Source organism: Ipomoea nil, unplaced genomic scaffold, assembly GCF_001879475.1.
Source record: "Ipomoea nil cultivar Tokyo-kokei standard unplaced genomic scaffold, Asagao_1.1 scaffold1334, whole genome shotgun sequence".
Lineage (NCBI taxonomy): Eukaryota > Viridiplantae > Streptophyta > Magnoliopsida > Solanales > Convolvulaceae > Ipomoea > Ipomoea nil.
In genome coordinates, this window is record NW_017617762.1 from 1,885,444 (window position 1) to 1,903,148 (window position 17,705).

At 35.4% G+C, this 17,705-nt stretch overlaps 2 protein-coding genes across 3 annotated transcripts; one reads left to right on the top strand and one right to left on the bottom strand.

Moving 5' to 3' along the window:
* Positions 1–4,975: 4,975 nt before the first annotated feature.
* Positions 4,976–7,507, top strand: LOC109185639 (thymidine kinase-like). The gene is made up of 4 exons (XM_019335600.1): positions 4,976–5,481; positions 6,387–6,531; positions 6,792–6,913; positions 7,070–7,507. The coding sequence occupies exons 1-4, from the start codon at positions 5,156–5,158 to the stop codon at positions 7,347–7,349; spliced, it is 873 nt and encodes a 290-aa protein (XP_019191145.1). The 5' UTR covers positions 4,976–5,155; the 3' UTR covers positions 7,350–7,507.
* A 345-nt stretch (positions 7,508–7,852) lies between these two features.
* Positions 7,853–17,427, bottom strand: LOC109185638 (putative pumilio homolog 19). 2 transcript variants are annotated; one of them, XM_019335599.1, is made up of 6 exons: positions 17,012–17,427; positions 16,369–16,930; positions 16,081–16,243; positions 8,444–8,607; positions 8,105–8,363; positions 7,853–8,007 (listed from the first exon to the last, which is right to left on the bottom strand). In XM_019335599.1, exons 1-6 carry the CDS (start codon positions 17,328–17,330, stop codon positions 7,885–7,887), a joined length of 1,590 nt encoding a protein of 529 aa, XP_019191144.1. In that variant the 5' UTR covers positions 17,331–17,427; the 3' UTR covers positions 7,853–7,884. The 2 variants fall into 2 exon arrangements, with proteins under 2 accessions (XP_019191144.1, XP_019191143.1); XM_019335598.1 differs by lacking the exons at positions 7,853–8,007; positions 8,105–8,363; positions 8,444–8,607 and adding exons at positions 15,042–15,344; positions 15,442–15,700; positions 15,786–15,949.
* Positions 17,428–17,705: the final 278 nt, after the last annotated feature.

Sequence of the window (17,705 nt, forward strand, 5' to 3'; positions counted from 1 at the left end):
GTAATCGGACTCTGGCCATATTGCCTTGAATTTCAAAATTGGTACGGTATTAAATTTTATGTATTAAGTATTATGATTTCTATCATAGGTACCAATCAACTATTCTAGATTCGCCCATCTTACAGATTAAGATACATGGACGATTTCACACAAATGTGACTCTATATTAAAACTAAATAATACAACTTATATTGTAAATATGAATCGAAATTCTAATTTAAATTCTAAAGTCTAACTCTATTTTTTTTGAGTTAATATCCAATTTAGTTCTCGACTATAGTAATTTTTCTCAATTTAGTCATAAACAACTTTTTTTTGTACTTAATTAGGTCCTCGACTTCCATGGTTTTACCCGATTGAGTTCTCAACTGTTAGAATCAATGAATAAATGGATAAAAACCATTATTGTCGAGAACTAAATTGGGTAAAACCACTATGGCCAAAGACTAACTTGGGTAAAACTACTCTAGTCGAAAATTAATTTGGGTAAAACTAGTATAGTCGATGACTAAATTGGGCATTAATAGAGGTGAAATTACCAAACTATCTTAATAGAGTACTCAATTGGCTAAAACTATCAAGGTCGTGAACCTAATTAAGCACAAAAAGTCGTTTAGGACTAAATCGAGAAAAACTACTATAGTCGAGGACTAAATTAGGTATTAACTCAATTTTTTAAGTGAAAATTTCACCATTTTGGTCCTATGACTATTGGAGATTTGGGGTGTTGTTAATTGTAGTCCACTAATTTTAAAATTGTCAATTTAATATCATAACTATTCAATTTTTCTCAATTTCAATCCATCTGGCCAAATTGCTGTGAAAAGTAGCCGTTCTTCTCCATTTATTCTCTTCTCCGCCGGGAAATTTTTTTCTCCTCTTCTCTTTCTTCTTGATTTCACAGTCGGAATAGATAGTTGCGCAAACGTTGGTCCAAAGTTATAAAGAGAAAATCGGGGGAGAAAGAGCAAAGAATCAAGAAATGCGCTGAGGAAATCTGTGAGAAGGTTAAAATTACGAGAAGAGAGAAAGGTACAACAGTTAATCCTCCCGAGAACATCATATTGACACTAAAATATCCTGTAAAGGAGATTCAAGAAGAGGGCGCCACGGTGGCCTTGCAGCCAAGTTCAACGGGAGAGGAACATTTCAACACAGACAGTGCTCATGGTGCTGAAACATCAACTTCAGTAGACCATTCTGCAACTAAGGTTAATCCTGCATGGAAGGTGAATCTTCAAGCTCTTGACTTCTGCAAAATCAAGATGCTAAAGCAACAATTTCTTGTGCTTGAGCGCTTGACAGGGAAGCAAGGGCGCTATGAAATTGAGAAGAAAGAGAAAAGGAGAAAAAAAAAAAACGGAGATGAAAATACTAAATTGTCCTCATTATTTTACTCATTAAAATTTATCGACTATTTTTCGCCGGTAATTTGGCCGAGGGACTGAAATTGAGAAAAATTTAATAGTTACGGTACTAAATTAATAGTTTTGAAACTCATATACTGCAATTAACAACACTCCAATAGTTAAAGGACCAAAAGTGAAATTTTCTCTCTTTTTTTTAAGAAGTCATTGACTATGGTGCGAAATGTCATTTACATATATACTACGGAAAAATTATTTATCAAGGACAATCCCAACTAAGTTGATCTGATTATAAATTTAATAACCACAAATTTATAAATTCAACTCTCAATGGGGATGACCTATTGACTTTTGTATCTTTTTTTTTTTTGGTCACTACGCGAAGGTATGCACTGTAATCCTGTGCAATGAGTATGACCGAAAGGGTGCTAACAAGAATTAAATTCATAACTATCCAATAATTCATATATAAAAATAATATTCCACCCACTTAACTAGCTTGTCTAGCATAACTTTCGTAGTAAATTTAATTCTCACATAGAGTTAATACCAATTCAGTTTTAAAATTTAACTATAAGCAAATAATTGTGTCATATTCTGAATTTAATTTTCATAATTTTATCAAATTTAGTCTTTCATTATATAATTTGTCTCATTGTTGTAAATTTTATATATCATCCCATATATCTGGCAGAGTGGCAGAGAATGATCGTCAAAATGTTTACCGAGAGCTAAACCTTAAAAAAAATCACCGAAAATCAGGACCAAATTATCATATTCTTTTTTTTTTTTAAATAATTACAACCTACATAAATTAAATCTTTAAAAATTATCTCAATGTTTACTAGATTAATATATATATATATATATATATATATATATATATATATATATATATATATTAATTAGTTTGAAATAGATAATTGATAGCTGAATTTAGGTACGGCGACCTGGTTGTTGGGTAAGTGGATTGGATGAAGACCAAATACATTACAACTATGCACTTGATTATACTAATAATAACAATCATCATCATTGAATTATTGAAATCTTGTTTGGATTCGGTGGTTCAAATTTCAGTAACTTTTTCTCTTGATTTAAACTAGTAATTCACATGTGCGATGCAAGGGAAAAAGTTATGTTATTATAAATATAAACAAAAATAGAAAAAATAAAAATATTTTAAATTGTTTAATATAATAATATTTTTTAGCTTCCATTGGTCAAGTATTTATTATTTTTATAGAATACAAAATTACAATTAAAATTAAAATTAAAATTTTGTATGGTTAATATAATCTCTAATATGTACATATTCAAATAAAGTTGTCCATGTACAAAAATTGATTTCTTCAAAAGCGATCCAATATTTGAAAAAATTTGACCTAGATTCTTATTTATTGTCATAGTATAAGACAAAATCAATGGAAATTGTCTTCTTGAGAACTTAAAATTGGATATGAAGGTGTCAATGATAGTCCAGGAATCAACACCTTTGTACTTGCATTATTTTCAACATGATCTCCCAATCTAGAAATGATCAATTGCGTACCATTACACAATCCAATCGAGTGGTTTATATTCCACAGAAACATAACTGGAAACCAACTTTTAAAAATAGCGAGTGGTTCAACATACCTAAACATCGCAACTTGTTGGTTTTATGGCCACCATAGTAATCAGTCGGTGGGGAGACGCGCGTTTTATTAAAACGACGTCGTTTTTGCATCCGTATGCACCATGATGCACAGCATAATTTGCCGTGTTTTACTCCTCACTTGGTCAGTCCTCTAGGCCTAGCTGCTTTGCCTCCAAGCTAAAACCCTTAAACCATCGCCTCTGCTCTAGGCCTGGGCGTTTCTCAAGCTCAAGTCGGCTCAGTCCTCATCCCAAATTCGCAGCCGACAGTCCGACACTCACTAGTCACGCCCTCAGCCCTCGCCACTTCGCCGCTCGACACCGGCGACCGTAGCCACCACTCGCCTGACCACGGTTGAAGGGCACCGGCGACCAAAGATGACAAGAGGTAATGTTTGCCTTGACAATGTCTTGTTTCAAAATTCACTTTCATAGTTTCATACTTTCATAGTTTCATTTACTTATTGTTTCAAACTTTCAATTCAAACACTCGACAATGTTTGCCTTTACAGATTTTACAGATTTAAGCTCTTGAATTTTCACCTTAGCCTTATTTACAGATTTAGATTTTAGGGTTCTTGAATTTCTACTGGAATGAAATTCCAGTTCTGGAAAACTGGAATGAAAATTCCAGAACTGGAATTTTCATTCCAGTAACTGTCATTCCAGTAACATTCCACTTTACTGTAATGAAGTTCCAGTTCTGAAATTCCAGTTCACTGGGATAACTGGAATTTCATTCCAGTTTACATTCCAAGTGGATGATTCTTATTTTAATAATTCGTTAGTAAACCGGAATTTCATTATTGTTTTATGTTTGTAATGTTTGAACTTTGAACATTGGATTTGAACTATGTGATGCTTAGTGCTTCATGTTTCTTTAGTGTTTTCTGTGCTTAGTGAGTTAGTGCTTCGTGGTTCTTTAGAGTTTTCTATGCTTTGTGCTTTCTTGATTTCTTATATATGTTTTTTTTTTTTTTTTAAATTCCAGAAACTGGAATGAAATTCCAGTGTCCAGTCACTGGAATTTCGTTCCAGTTTCTGGAATAAACTAGAACGAAATCCAGTTTCTGGAATGAAATTCCGACCAGTAGTAATGGAATTTCATTACAATGTTTTTGTTCTTTTTCTTGAATATTTTGGTTAGAGGTGGACACTAACCATTGGTATTCATTGGCTACTTATTACAGATGGATGATTCATGATGGAAATGTTGAATTTTGGAGGTCTTAAACCGAACCGAACACCGAGCTGAATTAAATCCGAACCGAAGCCGAACCGTTTTATACCGAACCAAAGCCGAACCGAACTCTAATGTTAAACCGAATGGTTTAATTTTTTGGAATAAGGGTCAAATAGGCCACTGAACTGTACACGAGAATGCAATTAGGCCACTGAACTTAAAAAACCTACAATTGAGTCCCTAAACTAATCAATTTCATTCAATTTGTCCATTTTTCAAGTTTCTCAAGTTGCTAACAAGTTACCCTTCCACCTAGGATGCATATGTGGCATTTTTTTTTAAAAAAATAATTTATTTTTAAATTAGTTTTTTTAATATTTAATAAATAAAAACTAAAATAATTTATTTTTAAATCAATTTTTTTAATGTTTAATAAATAAAATTAAAATATTTTTTTTTGAAAATAAAATAATTTGTTAAGTCGTATAGGGCTTGGATTTTATTTTCAAAAAAAAAAAATTATTTTAGTTTTTATTTATTAAATATTAAAAAAAAAACTAATTTAAGGTGTTCAAAAAAAAAAGAATTTAAAAATAAAGTTTTTTAAATGCTACATATGCATCCTAGGTGGAGAGGTAACCTGTTAGCAACTTGAGAAACCTGAGAAATGGACAAATTGAATGAAATTGGTTAGTTTAGGGACCCAATTATAGATTTTTTAGGTTCAGTGGCCTAATTACATTATTGTGTGCAGTTCAGTGACCTATTTGACCCTTATTCCTAATTTTTTTAAAACCGAAACAGAAAAAAACCGAACTGAAGCCCGAAACTGCCACCCCTACTCTGCTCTTCTCTTCCAACCGGCGACCCCGCCGCCGTCTCCACGCATCTTTGCATATTTAATACCCCATAAAAAAGTGATAGATAAAGAAACACAAAGAACCCCTACTTTATTATTCTATCTTTGATGTTAAGAGTTTCGAGAATGAAATCGCTTCTGAACGCAACACTTGCTAAACCCGCAGCTTTCTGCACCAATTTGCAGGGAAGCGTTGTTGCCCAAAGAAGCTTCAACCTCACTAGCCCTTTTCAGACCCCTAGTTTCATTCGAACCAAGATTGCAGTTTCTCTATTTGGGGTTTCAGCTGCTTCAGAACGTAATCAAGTTCGGAGCTTGCGAACCAAGGCCTCACTGCCGGAACCCGGGGAGATTCATGTGATTGTGGGGCCTATGTTTGCTGGGAAAACCACCACTCTTCTGGAAAGGATCAAGGCCGAGAGCGGCAATGGCAGGTTTGCACAATTCCTATTTGTATATTGTTTCTTTGTGAATTCTCGGTCTTCAATTCATTCATTACCATGTTTTTGGTGTCAGCTTAATTAGATTATGTTGCCTGAAAGAAATGTCCGAGGTTGTTTTATTTACACATTTGTTTCTTGCATTTAACTGCTGAAAATTATTTGTTGTTAACTGTATCATAGAGTGCCATTTCCCTAAAGATTATCAAAGTGAGGTTTTATGCAATGCATTCAAGTTCTTCTGTTCTGTATTTGATGTTGTTGGTGTTGGAGAAATTAGGTTGATAATGTGAAAATAAATAAATGCTCATTGAAAGTATAGAACAAATACTACTTTGTAAAGATTCACGAGTGTTTTTAAAAAAAAATGCTCATGGGTAGTATGCCACAAAAATAATGTTGTTTGAATGCTACTTCAAGTTGAACAACAGTCACGAATTTCGCATAATATTCTTGAAATAAATTAATTCACACTGGCATTTGTTAAAGAATAATTTATCCACAGAAATATCAACAATGTAAGTTCAACGTATAATAGCTTTAACATTTAATTTTAATGTATTTAAAGGAGAACTATATTAGTCCATAGTCCATACATCAGACAAGATTGTCACATTATCAAGCTAATTTCTCTGACAGTTGGTATTGTGTTGTTGTGATTAAGTGACTATGCACCCCTGTAATTTGGAAGTAATTAAATATGGCCATTTAATGCTTGTTCTTGTTCTACATCAAGCCATACTCTTCCATTTCAAATAAACAATCATCCAGATTAAGTTACAATGGTTTCTTTAAGCTACTTTTCATATGAAAGCTGATTCATGCTGGAAAGGAAATCGGAAGAGATAAATCATGCCAATAAAAATGATAATTGGAATATATTTTTGTTTTTAATGCAGAAATGTTGCGATTATAAAGTCAGACAAGGATACTAGATATGGATTGGACTCTATTGTGACACATGATGGAGAGAGAATGCCATGCTGGCCTTTGGCAAATCTATCATCATTCAAACTAAAAATTGGTTCCGGAGCATATGATAAGGTAATAACCAAGTCAAGGGTGTTAACTTTTGATTTAACAACTGAGATATGCTAACGTCTATGGAGTATTTTGTTAACAATTAGGCTTGTGATTGTTAAGTGATTAACAGCAGCATATACATGCTAGGCAGTAGGCACAACTAAATTAATTGTTGTCTAGAAGAAATGTTTAAACTTTACTGTTATTTTTGTTGATTTCGATCAGTCTTTTTCTGTCAATAACACATGACAAACTTTTCTTGTGTTGTAATACTACATTAGTTGGAGGTGATTGGCATTGATGAGGCTCAATTCTTTACGGATCTATATGAGTTCTGCTGTGAAGCCGCTGATCATGATGGCAAAACTGTAATTGTTTCTGGGTTGGATGGGGACTACTTGAGGTATGACACCCACTTAGTTCTCTTGTCTTGGTGTAAATATTTTGATTCTTTTGAATGAAGTCATTCTGCTGTTGGTTTGTGTACTCAAATCTTTTTTGTGCTACACCAAATATTTCTTCCTGTTTTAATTGCATTCTTCTTTGGCGGTTTTGGCAGAAGGAGCTTTGGCTCTGTGCTAGATATAATTCCAATTGCTGATACCGTAACCAAGTTAACAGCTCGATGCGAACTTTGTGGGAAGTGTGCACACTTTACGCTTAGGAAGACCGAGGAGACGAGAACAGAAATAATAGGTGGGGCAGATGTGTATATGCCTGTATGCCGGAAGCACTATGTGAGTGGCCAAGGGTTGAAAAAAGCCGCTAGAGATGTCCTGGAATCTCAGCAGCAGGTCGAACGCATTCAATTTTGCGACACTGCTGATGCTATAGCGTGATCTGTAGTTAGTCGTTGATCAGCTCAGGTGTATCCACAACTGACCTATTAGTTCACTTCTGTGGGATTTTTAGCGTTACCATGTTTGTAATATCTTTGGAAAAATTGTACTTTTCGTCCTAAGTTATAAGATAATTGTAGGTTTCGTCCTTACTTTTTCGTTTCTAAGCGATAACTAACATTGAACAAGTAGTGACGAATCCTATAATTATCTTGTACTTAGAAACAAAAAATGTAATTTTCCGTCTATGCTTCTTAGCTTCGTAATGCAGTTAGCGCATGATGTTCAATTTGTGTAGATATATGGTGCAGAGGACATCTTTAGACATAAGAATATGTGTTTGAAATGTAATGAATGCAAATTGTAGAATTATGGTTTACTCATGGCTCAGTCACAAATTTTGGCTGCAAAAACAGAACTAGTATCCATCTTAGACAGGCAGATTATAGATACAGACATATGACATATGTATGCATGTTTCCTTGGCAAACATGGCTGGCATCAATCCTCAAATACTCAAATCTAGCTCTCAACACTACTGATTTTCCAACTCCTTGATGAGATTGACTATATGTTTCCCGTTCACATTACGCGAAAGATATGCATTTCGCTTCTTGAGAAGCTCGAGAAGAGACCCGTAAAGCTCCACATCATGTTGCTGCAGCATAATACATGCAAGAATTTGTTTGTTAAAAGCCTGGCAATCATGAGGAAATTAATTAAGAAATTCATTGAAGGCTGTATTGAATTGTTACCTTTGTAACTCTTAAGGCTGTCTGGACAACATAATTTCCAAACTGATCAGTTGCAAGTGGTAAGAGTTGCTTTTTAGTCTTCAAAAGAGCCCCAACCACAGATCTCATTCCAAATTCTGATGATTTTATGCACTTCTCCACAACATGGCTGCCACCCTTTTTGCGAGCTAACTGTATGTATAGACCCTCAAGACGGTTACAGATGATTCGGGTGAAATTTTCATCCTTAAGCTCTAGAACCTCCTGCACCACAAAGTGGCTGGTGAAAGTATCACCCTACATTAGGAAAGGAAAAAAAGTTTTAATTTAAAGTTTAGTTAAGAGTATATATGCACCCACCCCCAAGGATCATTGGAGAGGAAATCTGAATGTTCTGAGATCTGGGTGAGAAGTTTGGCCCTATGTTCCCCACCAATGCAACTCAGGCAATCATTCAAGGATGCACATCCATGTTCAGAAGTGGCTAATTCTTTGAAGTAACGAACCATAGCATCATACAACACCTGAGACCAGATCAGACTAATAATATAATGTATAGCTAGTAGGATTATCGAGATTGGTTAGTTAAACGTACAACTACCATACCCACCTCATTCTCCCTGGGTTCGAAGGTATTAAAGCATTTCTGCACAACATATCGCCCTTCTTTACTCGTCATCAGTTCAAGAAACCTACGGGAAAAAATTGATGTAATGGTGAAGCCATCATCTGAGTTTTTCAGTTTCTTGATCAATGCCTGGATTGCAGTTGAACTGTATATATATATAGTATGTGTAAGTGTCAAAGAAATTAAAAAAATGAAGTATTATAGTAGGATATATACATACATACCCGTATCTGTGAAGAGCTACATCTATGAACAAGTCCTCAGAGGAAGCCAATGTGGAGAAGATGTCCTTAAGCTGTGTGGAATCGCAAACATCAAGAAGCCTATGAAACAGATGGTGCCCATATTCATTATCCATCACCTCAAAAACAATGCCATCACCAATAATGGAATTCAAAATCTGTAGCCTCGTCTCAACATCACCACCCGGTTTCATAAACCCCTGCAAAAACTGAGAACCCTCCCGGGTTTTAGCAGTCTCCAGAATATATTCTTTTCTTGGCCTTGTGGTGGTGAAGAAACTACTACCATCTGCAGGTTGTGGGGCATATGGGTCCCATGGACTATCAGACTGCACGCTGCTGTTCAAACTCATCATCCCCATCGCTTCATGATCAGGTCGAGGACGAGGAGGATAATTCTCCATTTTTCTATTCCCAGCTATTTAGTAGTTGGAATATAGCCTTTGACTAAAATTAAATGCTTGCATGCTATTTATAGCCTTCATTTCAATTGATTCTTGATTTTCTTGGGCTAAACCTCACAACTCTTACCGTATCTTATGATTCTAAAATTCTTTTGGCAAAAATCTTTAAGGGGTAGAATATTACAATCCAAAAATATTTTCCTCCGAAATTTTCATTTTTCTAAAATTCAAAAATAAAACTTTGATTTAATTATTCCTACGATAATTTTACCAAATGAATTAAACATTTTATTTTAAACTCTTATTCCAAAATGATTTAATAGAGTATATATATATATATATATATATATATATATATATATATATATATATATATATATATATATATATATATATATATTCATGATTTTAAAAATCCTAATCAAAGGATATATTTATGTACCAAAACTTTGATCCAAAAGTCTATTTGAGAGAATTTGTGAATTTGATAGAATTGTTTGAACCCAAACTTGATTCTAAAATGAACCCATTCTCTTTTAAAAATTTATTATCGCATTTATACCCAAACTTGATCCAACTTCCGACCCAAAATCTTAACCTAGAAATTTAAATCGCAAAATGGCCTTAAAGCCCTCTCCTAGCCGTTCACTCCCTTTCCATTGTTACCTAGGGTTTTGAGCCTATAAATATGCACTACTCCATTGCCTAATCTCTTCAATCCCTCGATTGTTTCCTCCTGTCAAAGTCTTTAGGAGACCATCACCAAGAAGAAAGTATAGTGAGCATTTCCATCTTCCTCATCCTTCTTCATTCATTTCATCCTTTCATCTTCTTCTTCCTTTCTCATTTCATCTCATTTCATTATATAATGTATGTATGTGCTTGTGTATGATATTTGTTCTATGTGTTCTTGCTTGAGATTGATAGGAGGAAGCCATAGTTGAAGAAGAAGGAGGGATTCATACTAGGAGCTAGCAATCTCAAGGTAAACCTACTACTTTGCCCTAAGTTCTGTGAATATTGTTGTGCGTTGGTATATAATGTTGTGATAGAGATTTATGTGTTGTTTTGTGCCTATAATGTTTTGATGATGATGTCTTGATGCTATAATGTTGTTGATTGGTGTTTTGGAGATGTGTTGTTTTCTGAAAATGAGTTTTCCGCCATTAAAATGGTTGCAGAGCATTATCCCAGAGGTCATTGCCTCGCCAAGGATTTCAACCTGGCGGGACTAGCCGCGGGACTGGACAGTCCCCCGTGAAGGTTGGGCTCAGAGTGGCGGGCTCTCTGAGCCCTGTCACTCTGTGTCGTGGCTGTTGCGGGTCCTAGTGGCGGGACTCTCTAGTTCCGTCGCCTAGTCTTGCACGACCACGACTTCAACGCAGAGTCCCTTTTTCGTTCAGTGTTGAGGTCCCGACCCAATCTAAGACTCGTGGGCCCGTGTGGCTCGAGAATTTAATATTGGTTATGTGAAATTTGCCTAAGTGGTACGTGAATAAAAATCTATTTTCAACCAAAGCATGAACTGCGATTTTAATTACTAAGTGTTGCTTGGATACACTTGATTGTGAATATTGAGTGTATGTTGGTTTTGGCATTAAATTATGAAATCATGAAGGATTTGTTTAAGTGCTCAACTTATAATCATTAGTTTGCATTGAAGAGTGAGTTGACATGATTACATGAACACTTATGCATGAATTATTATTCCCCTATTCTATATACCTAAACCTATGTTTTATATACTAAAACTATTTATCTATTTATGAATGACCTATAATAATGCCCTAAACTCTTTCAAAACTTATTTATATACATATACCTATATATATCTATTCACACTCTTTTTGGAAAACATGCATGATACTATGATTCCTATATTAGAAAAGGGAAGTTTTCAAATGTTATGTCACTGCTAGCTTTTAATGTGAGGAAAACCTATATTTTTGGAGGTCCCCGTTTGGACTATGTCCTTTCGGCAGAAATGATGAAATGTTATGATGATGAGAAAGTCGGTAGAAAAATTCTGGACAGATATGATTGAAGTAGCTTGGTAGAAAAATTCTGGACAGGGCGAGGAGGAAATGCCTACTTACTCGGGCACTTAAACTTAATGTCTTCTCGTTCTTCGTAGGGAACAACGACACCAAGGAATCTTCCGAGGAGTCAGAGGATGGCGAGCAGGGCGAGGAGGAAATGCCGGTTGCTGCACCCATCCTGGTTGATGTCCCCCCTGAAGATATTTTGGACGCGTCCATGGCCGACTACCGCTCCATTCTCTGCGCATTTGGTAGGGCCCGTTTGACCGTCGCCGATAAGGGCAAGGGCGTGGCCACTTCAACCGACTCCACCCAATCGCAAGCTGCACGCAGCCCGGGTCTTCTGGCCATCGGAGGTTCTCTGGCCGCCGTAGCCCGGTCTGCTGCAGACAACAAGCGGAGGAGATCGGCTACTCCCATAGGTCCATTGGTTACACCTTCTCATCGCCGGGTTGGCGTTAAATTATGTGCATGTTCAACTTAATAAATTACACCCATAGATAATAACTAAATAAATTTCAAAGAAGTTAATAGCTCACTATTACCGTGTAGGCTTAGTAAAAAATACACGTATGCACATTAGCGTTAAACAGTTTGCATGCACAACTAACTAAATAAATCTAAATCGTGGCTAATAACTAAATAAATTTCACATGCATAAATCTCAAGCCGAAACGTGTGTGCATTCGCGTTACAGTGTGTGCATGCAAAACCAAACAATTCTCATAGAAACGCCCAGTTCAGCATTAGCTCATTGGCCTAGTAATTACATACATGTGTGCACATTGGCGTCAAACTGTGTGCACGCATGTCTAAAAACATTGCACATAAGGATAATAACTAAATTAATTTCATATAAATGACTAGTGCTCTATTAGCTTTTACACTTAGTGAATAAATACGAATGTGCACGTTGGCGTTAAATTATGTGCATGTTCAACTTAATAAATTACACCCAAAATATGCCCGGTAGAAGTCGAGTTCGTCTTCTGGTGTTGCAAATTGTTGCCCAACATATGGTGTGCTTTCGATTTTGCAAGTAGGTAACCACTGTTTCGTTCCATCTGGTAATACGACCATGTCGCAATCCGTTATTCCTCCTCCATTATGCTCTTCGCCTATAAATCAACAGTGTAATTGCGTTAATATAAGTTGCCTTATTCGTTTATGGCAGCACAGTTAGAATTGGACACACATTAGAGCACAAAATAGCCAATGTGCACATGTTCTTCCACATTTTCATAGTTTGCATCTATGCTCGAATGTGTGCACATGCGCCTAATGGCGTGTGCACATGAACCCAAATAATACCGCCCCTAACTTCCCAACAATCGTATCCTCTCCATACCTGCTAATTCTGCATATTTCTATTCAACATATTCATAACCCTCTATTACGAGTACGGACCGAGACAAATATTCACTACTTTAGACCCCAAACAAATTATACACACGTATTGCATTATGTTCATTAGCACTCAAACTAAATATAATAATACTGTTCAGTTTTTGTCCTAATTACCTGGGCGTGCATCATCCATGGAGTCTTGGTTGACATCGTAATTTCTTGATTGTTCACCGTCCATGGAGTCTGTGTCCACCGTAATTTCTTTGTGAGCATGTCGGTAACAGTTCTCCAAAAAATCGATCGTGAAAGGAATTGCGTTGCCAGGGATGTAGTCAAGTCCTACCATACTTAAATCTCCTTAATTTTAGCTGATTATATACAAATTAAATCTATTTCTTATTTACGTTGAATATGCATTACCATTATTGCCCTTCTTTGCATTAAAATCATAACCTGCGTGTAGTTACTAAGCATACATCTAATCCATCCATCTAAACACACCCTATGACTAGATTTTGTCCTCATGTTTGTATTTTAAGGGGGTTTGCATGTGAATGCAACCCTATATATATATATATATATATATATATATATATATATATATATATATATATATATATATATATATATATATATATATATATATATATATATATATATATATATATATTGGTTTCGAATCCGGTACAACCCTTATGATACATGAGTTCATGAGATCTCATGATATTCATTAATTCGTTTTTCAGGTAATAATATTTTTAATTTCTTTAAAACTTATGGAGTATTGTTTATGGGTTACTGTTGAAAACATATCATCTTCTAAAGAAACATATTAGTCAATTTTTTGGTTTAGTTTTAGGTGGTGGATCATGACTCATCATCAAGACGTACTATGCATTAGAGCATCCTTAATAGTTAGAACTTTTTTTTTAGATTTTTGTGTGTCCTAATATCCATCTCATCATCCACTATCTTACTCAATCACAAAATTTTTTTTTTCAGTGATTTTAAATTTTTTCACAACTTGTTGTGGACCCATCATTTTGTCTCTATATTTTAATTATTTCTTTATTTATTTAATTTATAAATTTATAATAAACATAAATGAATAAAAATAGTTGAATCTCATTCTTTCGTTGTCCACTGGTAGCACTATTAAAAAAATAATATAATTAAAATAAAAATTATGGAAACTAATCTCACAAAAGACCATCACGGTGTTGTTTTGCAGAAGCTCACCACTGGCAGCACCGTTCTTTCTTTGTTTAAAAATTTAAAATAAAACTACAAGCCTGACAACAACTGACAAGAAATTTTGGTTTGCAGGAGGAAGAACTTCACAAAAGCCACCAATTCCATTTGTAAAAAGCTGACCCAAAAGAAATTATATTATTCCAAAATCCTTGTAAAGGACCTCCTTTTCGGGTTGCCCTTAGACTAAGTTTGAGAATAGTTTGACAATTTTTAGATTAATTATTTTACATGTTAATATATACGGACAATAATGTAGTATATATTAAACACTTATTTTACATCTTAATTAATATATTACAGTATAGGAAAAATCGATTTGATCTATAAACCCCAAAAAAAATCATAAATACTGAATTTATCAACAAATTTTCATTGATAAATAAATGGATTCATATGTTATTGAGTAACTGATTTTTTTTTTTTTTTTTGGGATGTCCAGTATATAAGAAACAATATAATGTTCGGTAAGTATTTAAACTTTTGTTTCTTGAAGCTAACAAAAATGAAACGTATGGTGGAATTTACGAAAATAAATGAACGTATTTAAACTTTTGTTTCTTCAGGAAGTAAGTTGGATAGTTGCTTTTGATTTTTAGTTTTGTAATTCTATTTTATGTTGTGATTTTCCCTTGCTTAGAATTCAATGTTATGGTTATGCTTTCTGGGTTTTTGTCAAAGCTTATCTTCATAACTTGGCATATTGGTTGCTAACACTTTATAGAATATACTAGAGTGGTTCTTCATAACTTTGCGCACTTGATAATGCAGGCTAATCAATGTGATCCTTCTTTGAAGTATATTTGAGAGATTTTCTTTAGTTTCAACTCGTTAGGAACATGCCCCATGTTTTATTTAAGCACCCTGTTATTCAATTCCTCCTACAATTCTAGTTGATTTCCTAGTAAGGTTCAACGGTGTTTGTTCTCAATAGTGTGATTGATTAAAGAGTATTGAAAAGTGAGCACGTCTAATAAGTAGGGAGAAATCCGACAATAAGTAATGAATGCAAATTGTAGAATTATGCTAAAAATACAATAACTCATGGAATCCAAATTGTAGAATTATGATAGAAATACAATAACTCATGGCTCAGTCACAAATTTTGGGTGCAAAAACAGAACTGGTATACATCTTAGACAGACAGATTATAGATACAGAAATATGACATATGTATGCATGTTTCCTTGGCAAACACGGCTGGCATCAATCCTCAAAATCTCAACACTGCTGACTTTCCAACTCCTTGATGAGATTGACTATATGTCTCCCGATCACATTACGCGAAAGATGTGCATTTTGCGTCTTGAGAAGCATGACAAGAGACCCGTAAAGCTCCACATCATGTTGCTGCAGCATAATACATGCAAGAATTTGCTTGTTAAAAGCCTGGCAATCATGAGGAAATTAATTAAGAAATTCATTGAAGGCTGTATTGAATTGTTACCTTTGTAAGTTTTAAGGCTGTCTGGACAACATAATTTCCAAACTGATCAGATGCAAGTTGTAAGAGTTGTTTTTCAGTCTTCAAAAGAGCCCCAACCACAGATCTCATTCCAAATTCTGATGATCTTATGCACTTCTCCACAACATGGCTGCCACCCTTTCTGCGAGCTAAGTGTATGTATAGATCCTCAAGACGGATGCAGATGATTCGGGTGAAATTTTCATCCTTAAGCTTTAGAACTTCCTGCACCACAAAGTGCCTGGTGAAAGTATCACATACATTAGGAATGAAGAGGAAATAAAAAAAAGTTCTAATTTAAAGTTTAGTTAAGAGTATGCACCCACCCCCAAGGATCATTGGAGAGGAAATCTGAATGTTGTGAGATCTGGGTGAGAAGTTTGGCCCTCTGTGGCCCACCAATGCAACTCAGGCAAGCATTCAAGGATACACATCCATGTTCAGAAGTGGCTAATTCTTTGAAGTAGCGCACCGTAGCATTATACAACACCTGAGACCATAGAGCGAGCTGAGTGTTACAATAATCAAGCTAGCTAGGTACTAATAATATAATATAATGTATAGTAGGATTATATTCCAATATCGAGATTGGTTAGTTAAACGTACAACTACCATACCCACCTCATTCTCCCTGGGTTTGAAGGTATTAAAGCATTGCTGCACAACATATCGCCCATGTTTACTTGTCATCAGTTCAAGAAACCTACGGGAAAGAATTGATGTAATGGTGAAGCCAAAATCTGATTTTTTCAGTTTCTTGATCAACGCCTGGACTGCAGTTGAACTGTATGTATATATAGTACGTGTACGTGTCAAAGAAATTAAAATTGGAGTATTATAACTTAATTGAGAGAGAGAGAGAGATTTGAAGGAAGCAAAGGGATATAATTATTTTGTAGCTAGGTTTACCCGTGTCTGTGAAGAGCTACATCTATGAACAAGTCCTCAGTGGAAGCCAATGCAGAGAAGATGGCCTTAAGCTGTGTGGGATCACAAACATCAAGAAGCCTCTGAAACAGATGGTGCCCATATTCATTATCCATCACCTCAAAAATAATGCCATCACCAATAATGGCATCCAAAATCTGTTGCCTCAAATCATGATCACCCTCTTTCAGAATCCCCTGCAAAAAATGAGAACCCTCCCAGGTTGTAGCAGTCTCCAAAATTGAATTATTTCTTGGCCTTGTGGTGGTGAACAAACTACTGAAATCTGCAGGTTGTGTAGCATATAGGTTCCATGGACTATCAGACTGCAGGCTGCTGTTCAAACTCATCATCCCCATCGGTTCATGATCAGCTCGAGGAGGAAGAGGATAATTCTCAATTATTTGATTCCCAGCCATGTACAATAATGAATTACGATCACTACCCACAACCATGTTACTACTACCATCTTGTGATCTTCTTCTAAAAGACTGATTCCGAAAATTCCATGCAGATGAAGAAACAAGTCCACCATAAACGCTTCCTGATACAGTATATTAATCAACTAAGAAAAGAAAAAACAGAGAAATATACATAATTCAAGAAAATACTGAGAATTATATACCTGGATAAGTGAGATTGTTGCCTGTCAAATTATTGGAAGAAGAAGCCCGAGTTCTTGAAAACATCCATGGTGCTGCATTAGAACCTAAGCTGTTGTTTTCGTTCAAACTGAGGTTTTGGAGAGAAGCGAGAAAACTTTCAGGATCGTAGACTAGAGGATTAGGGTTGGTGTTAGCAGGGTTTAAGGTTCCCATTGGAGTATTCGACCGGAAACAATTAGGAACAGCAGATGCTAATTGGTTTGTAACAATGAATCTATATCTATGTATATAAATATAATTTTTATTTCCCATTCCAGTTCGTACTGGGATTTGAATCATATCATCATTCAACCTCTTTTCTTTCCTTTGTCTACAAGGAATCTAAAACTTGGTTCTAACCAGTCGATGCCTCTTCTGATCTCCAACAGGCATAACAACAACTGTTAATGCGACTGACACCGCGCGCTATTGAAGCTGCCATTGAATTGCCACCGAATAAAAAATGAAGGAGAAGGATCCATGAAAGCTGATAATATAATCTTGCCAAGCCTCAGCTCCTCGGGTTTCTAATACAGAACACAGACACCACCAGCCACCGCCGTTAACGCCGCTGAGAGTTTCAATCTGGAAACCAATTAGGTCGCTGCTGGTGAATCTGTGATACCATCCTAAATTCCAGAACCGAAAATGATCTAGCGTTTTTGAGAGAAAGTA

What these genes read in the sequence shown, in the direction of transcription:
- LOC109185638 (XM_019335598.1), bottom strand. Translation starts at nt 17,330, where the DNA reads ATGATTCAAATCCCAGTACGAACTGGAATGGGAAATAAAAATTATATT. An exon ending in CAACAATCTCACTTATCCAG is followed by an intron (nt 16,931 to 17,011) that starts GTATATAATTCT and finishes ATACTGTATCAG; the next exon opens with GAAGCGTTTATGGTGGACTT. An exon ending in CTCTCCAATGATCCTTGGGG is followed by an intron (nt 15,701 to 15,785) that starts GTGGGTGCATAC and finishes TACTTTCACCAG; the next exon opens with GCACTTTGTGGTGCAGGAAG.
- LOC109185639 (XM_019335600.1), top strand. Translation starts at nt 5,156, where the DNA reads ATGTTAAGAGTTTCGAGAATGAAATCGCTTCTGAACGCAACACTTGCT. An exon ending in GCCGAGAGCGGCAATGGCAG is followed by an intron (nt 5,482 to 6,386) that starts GTTTGCACAATT and finishes TTTTTAATGCAG; the next exon opens with AAATGTTGCGATTATAAAGT. An exon ending in TTGGATGGGGACTACTTGAG is followed by an intron (nt 6,914 to 7,069) that starts GTATGACACCCA and finishes CGGTTTTGGCAG; the next exon opens with AAGGAGCTTTGGCTCTGTGC.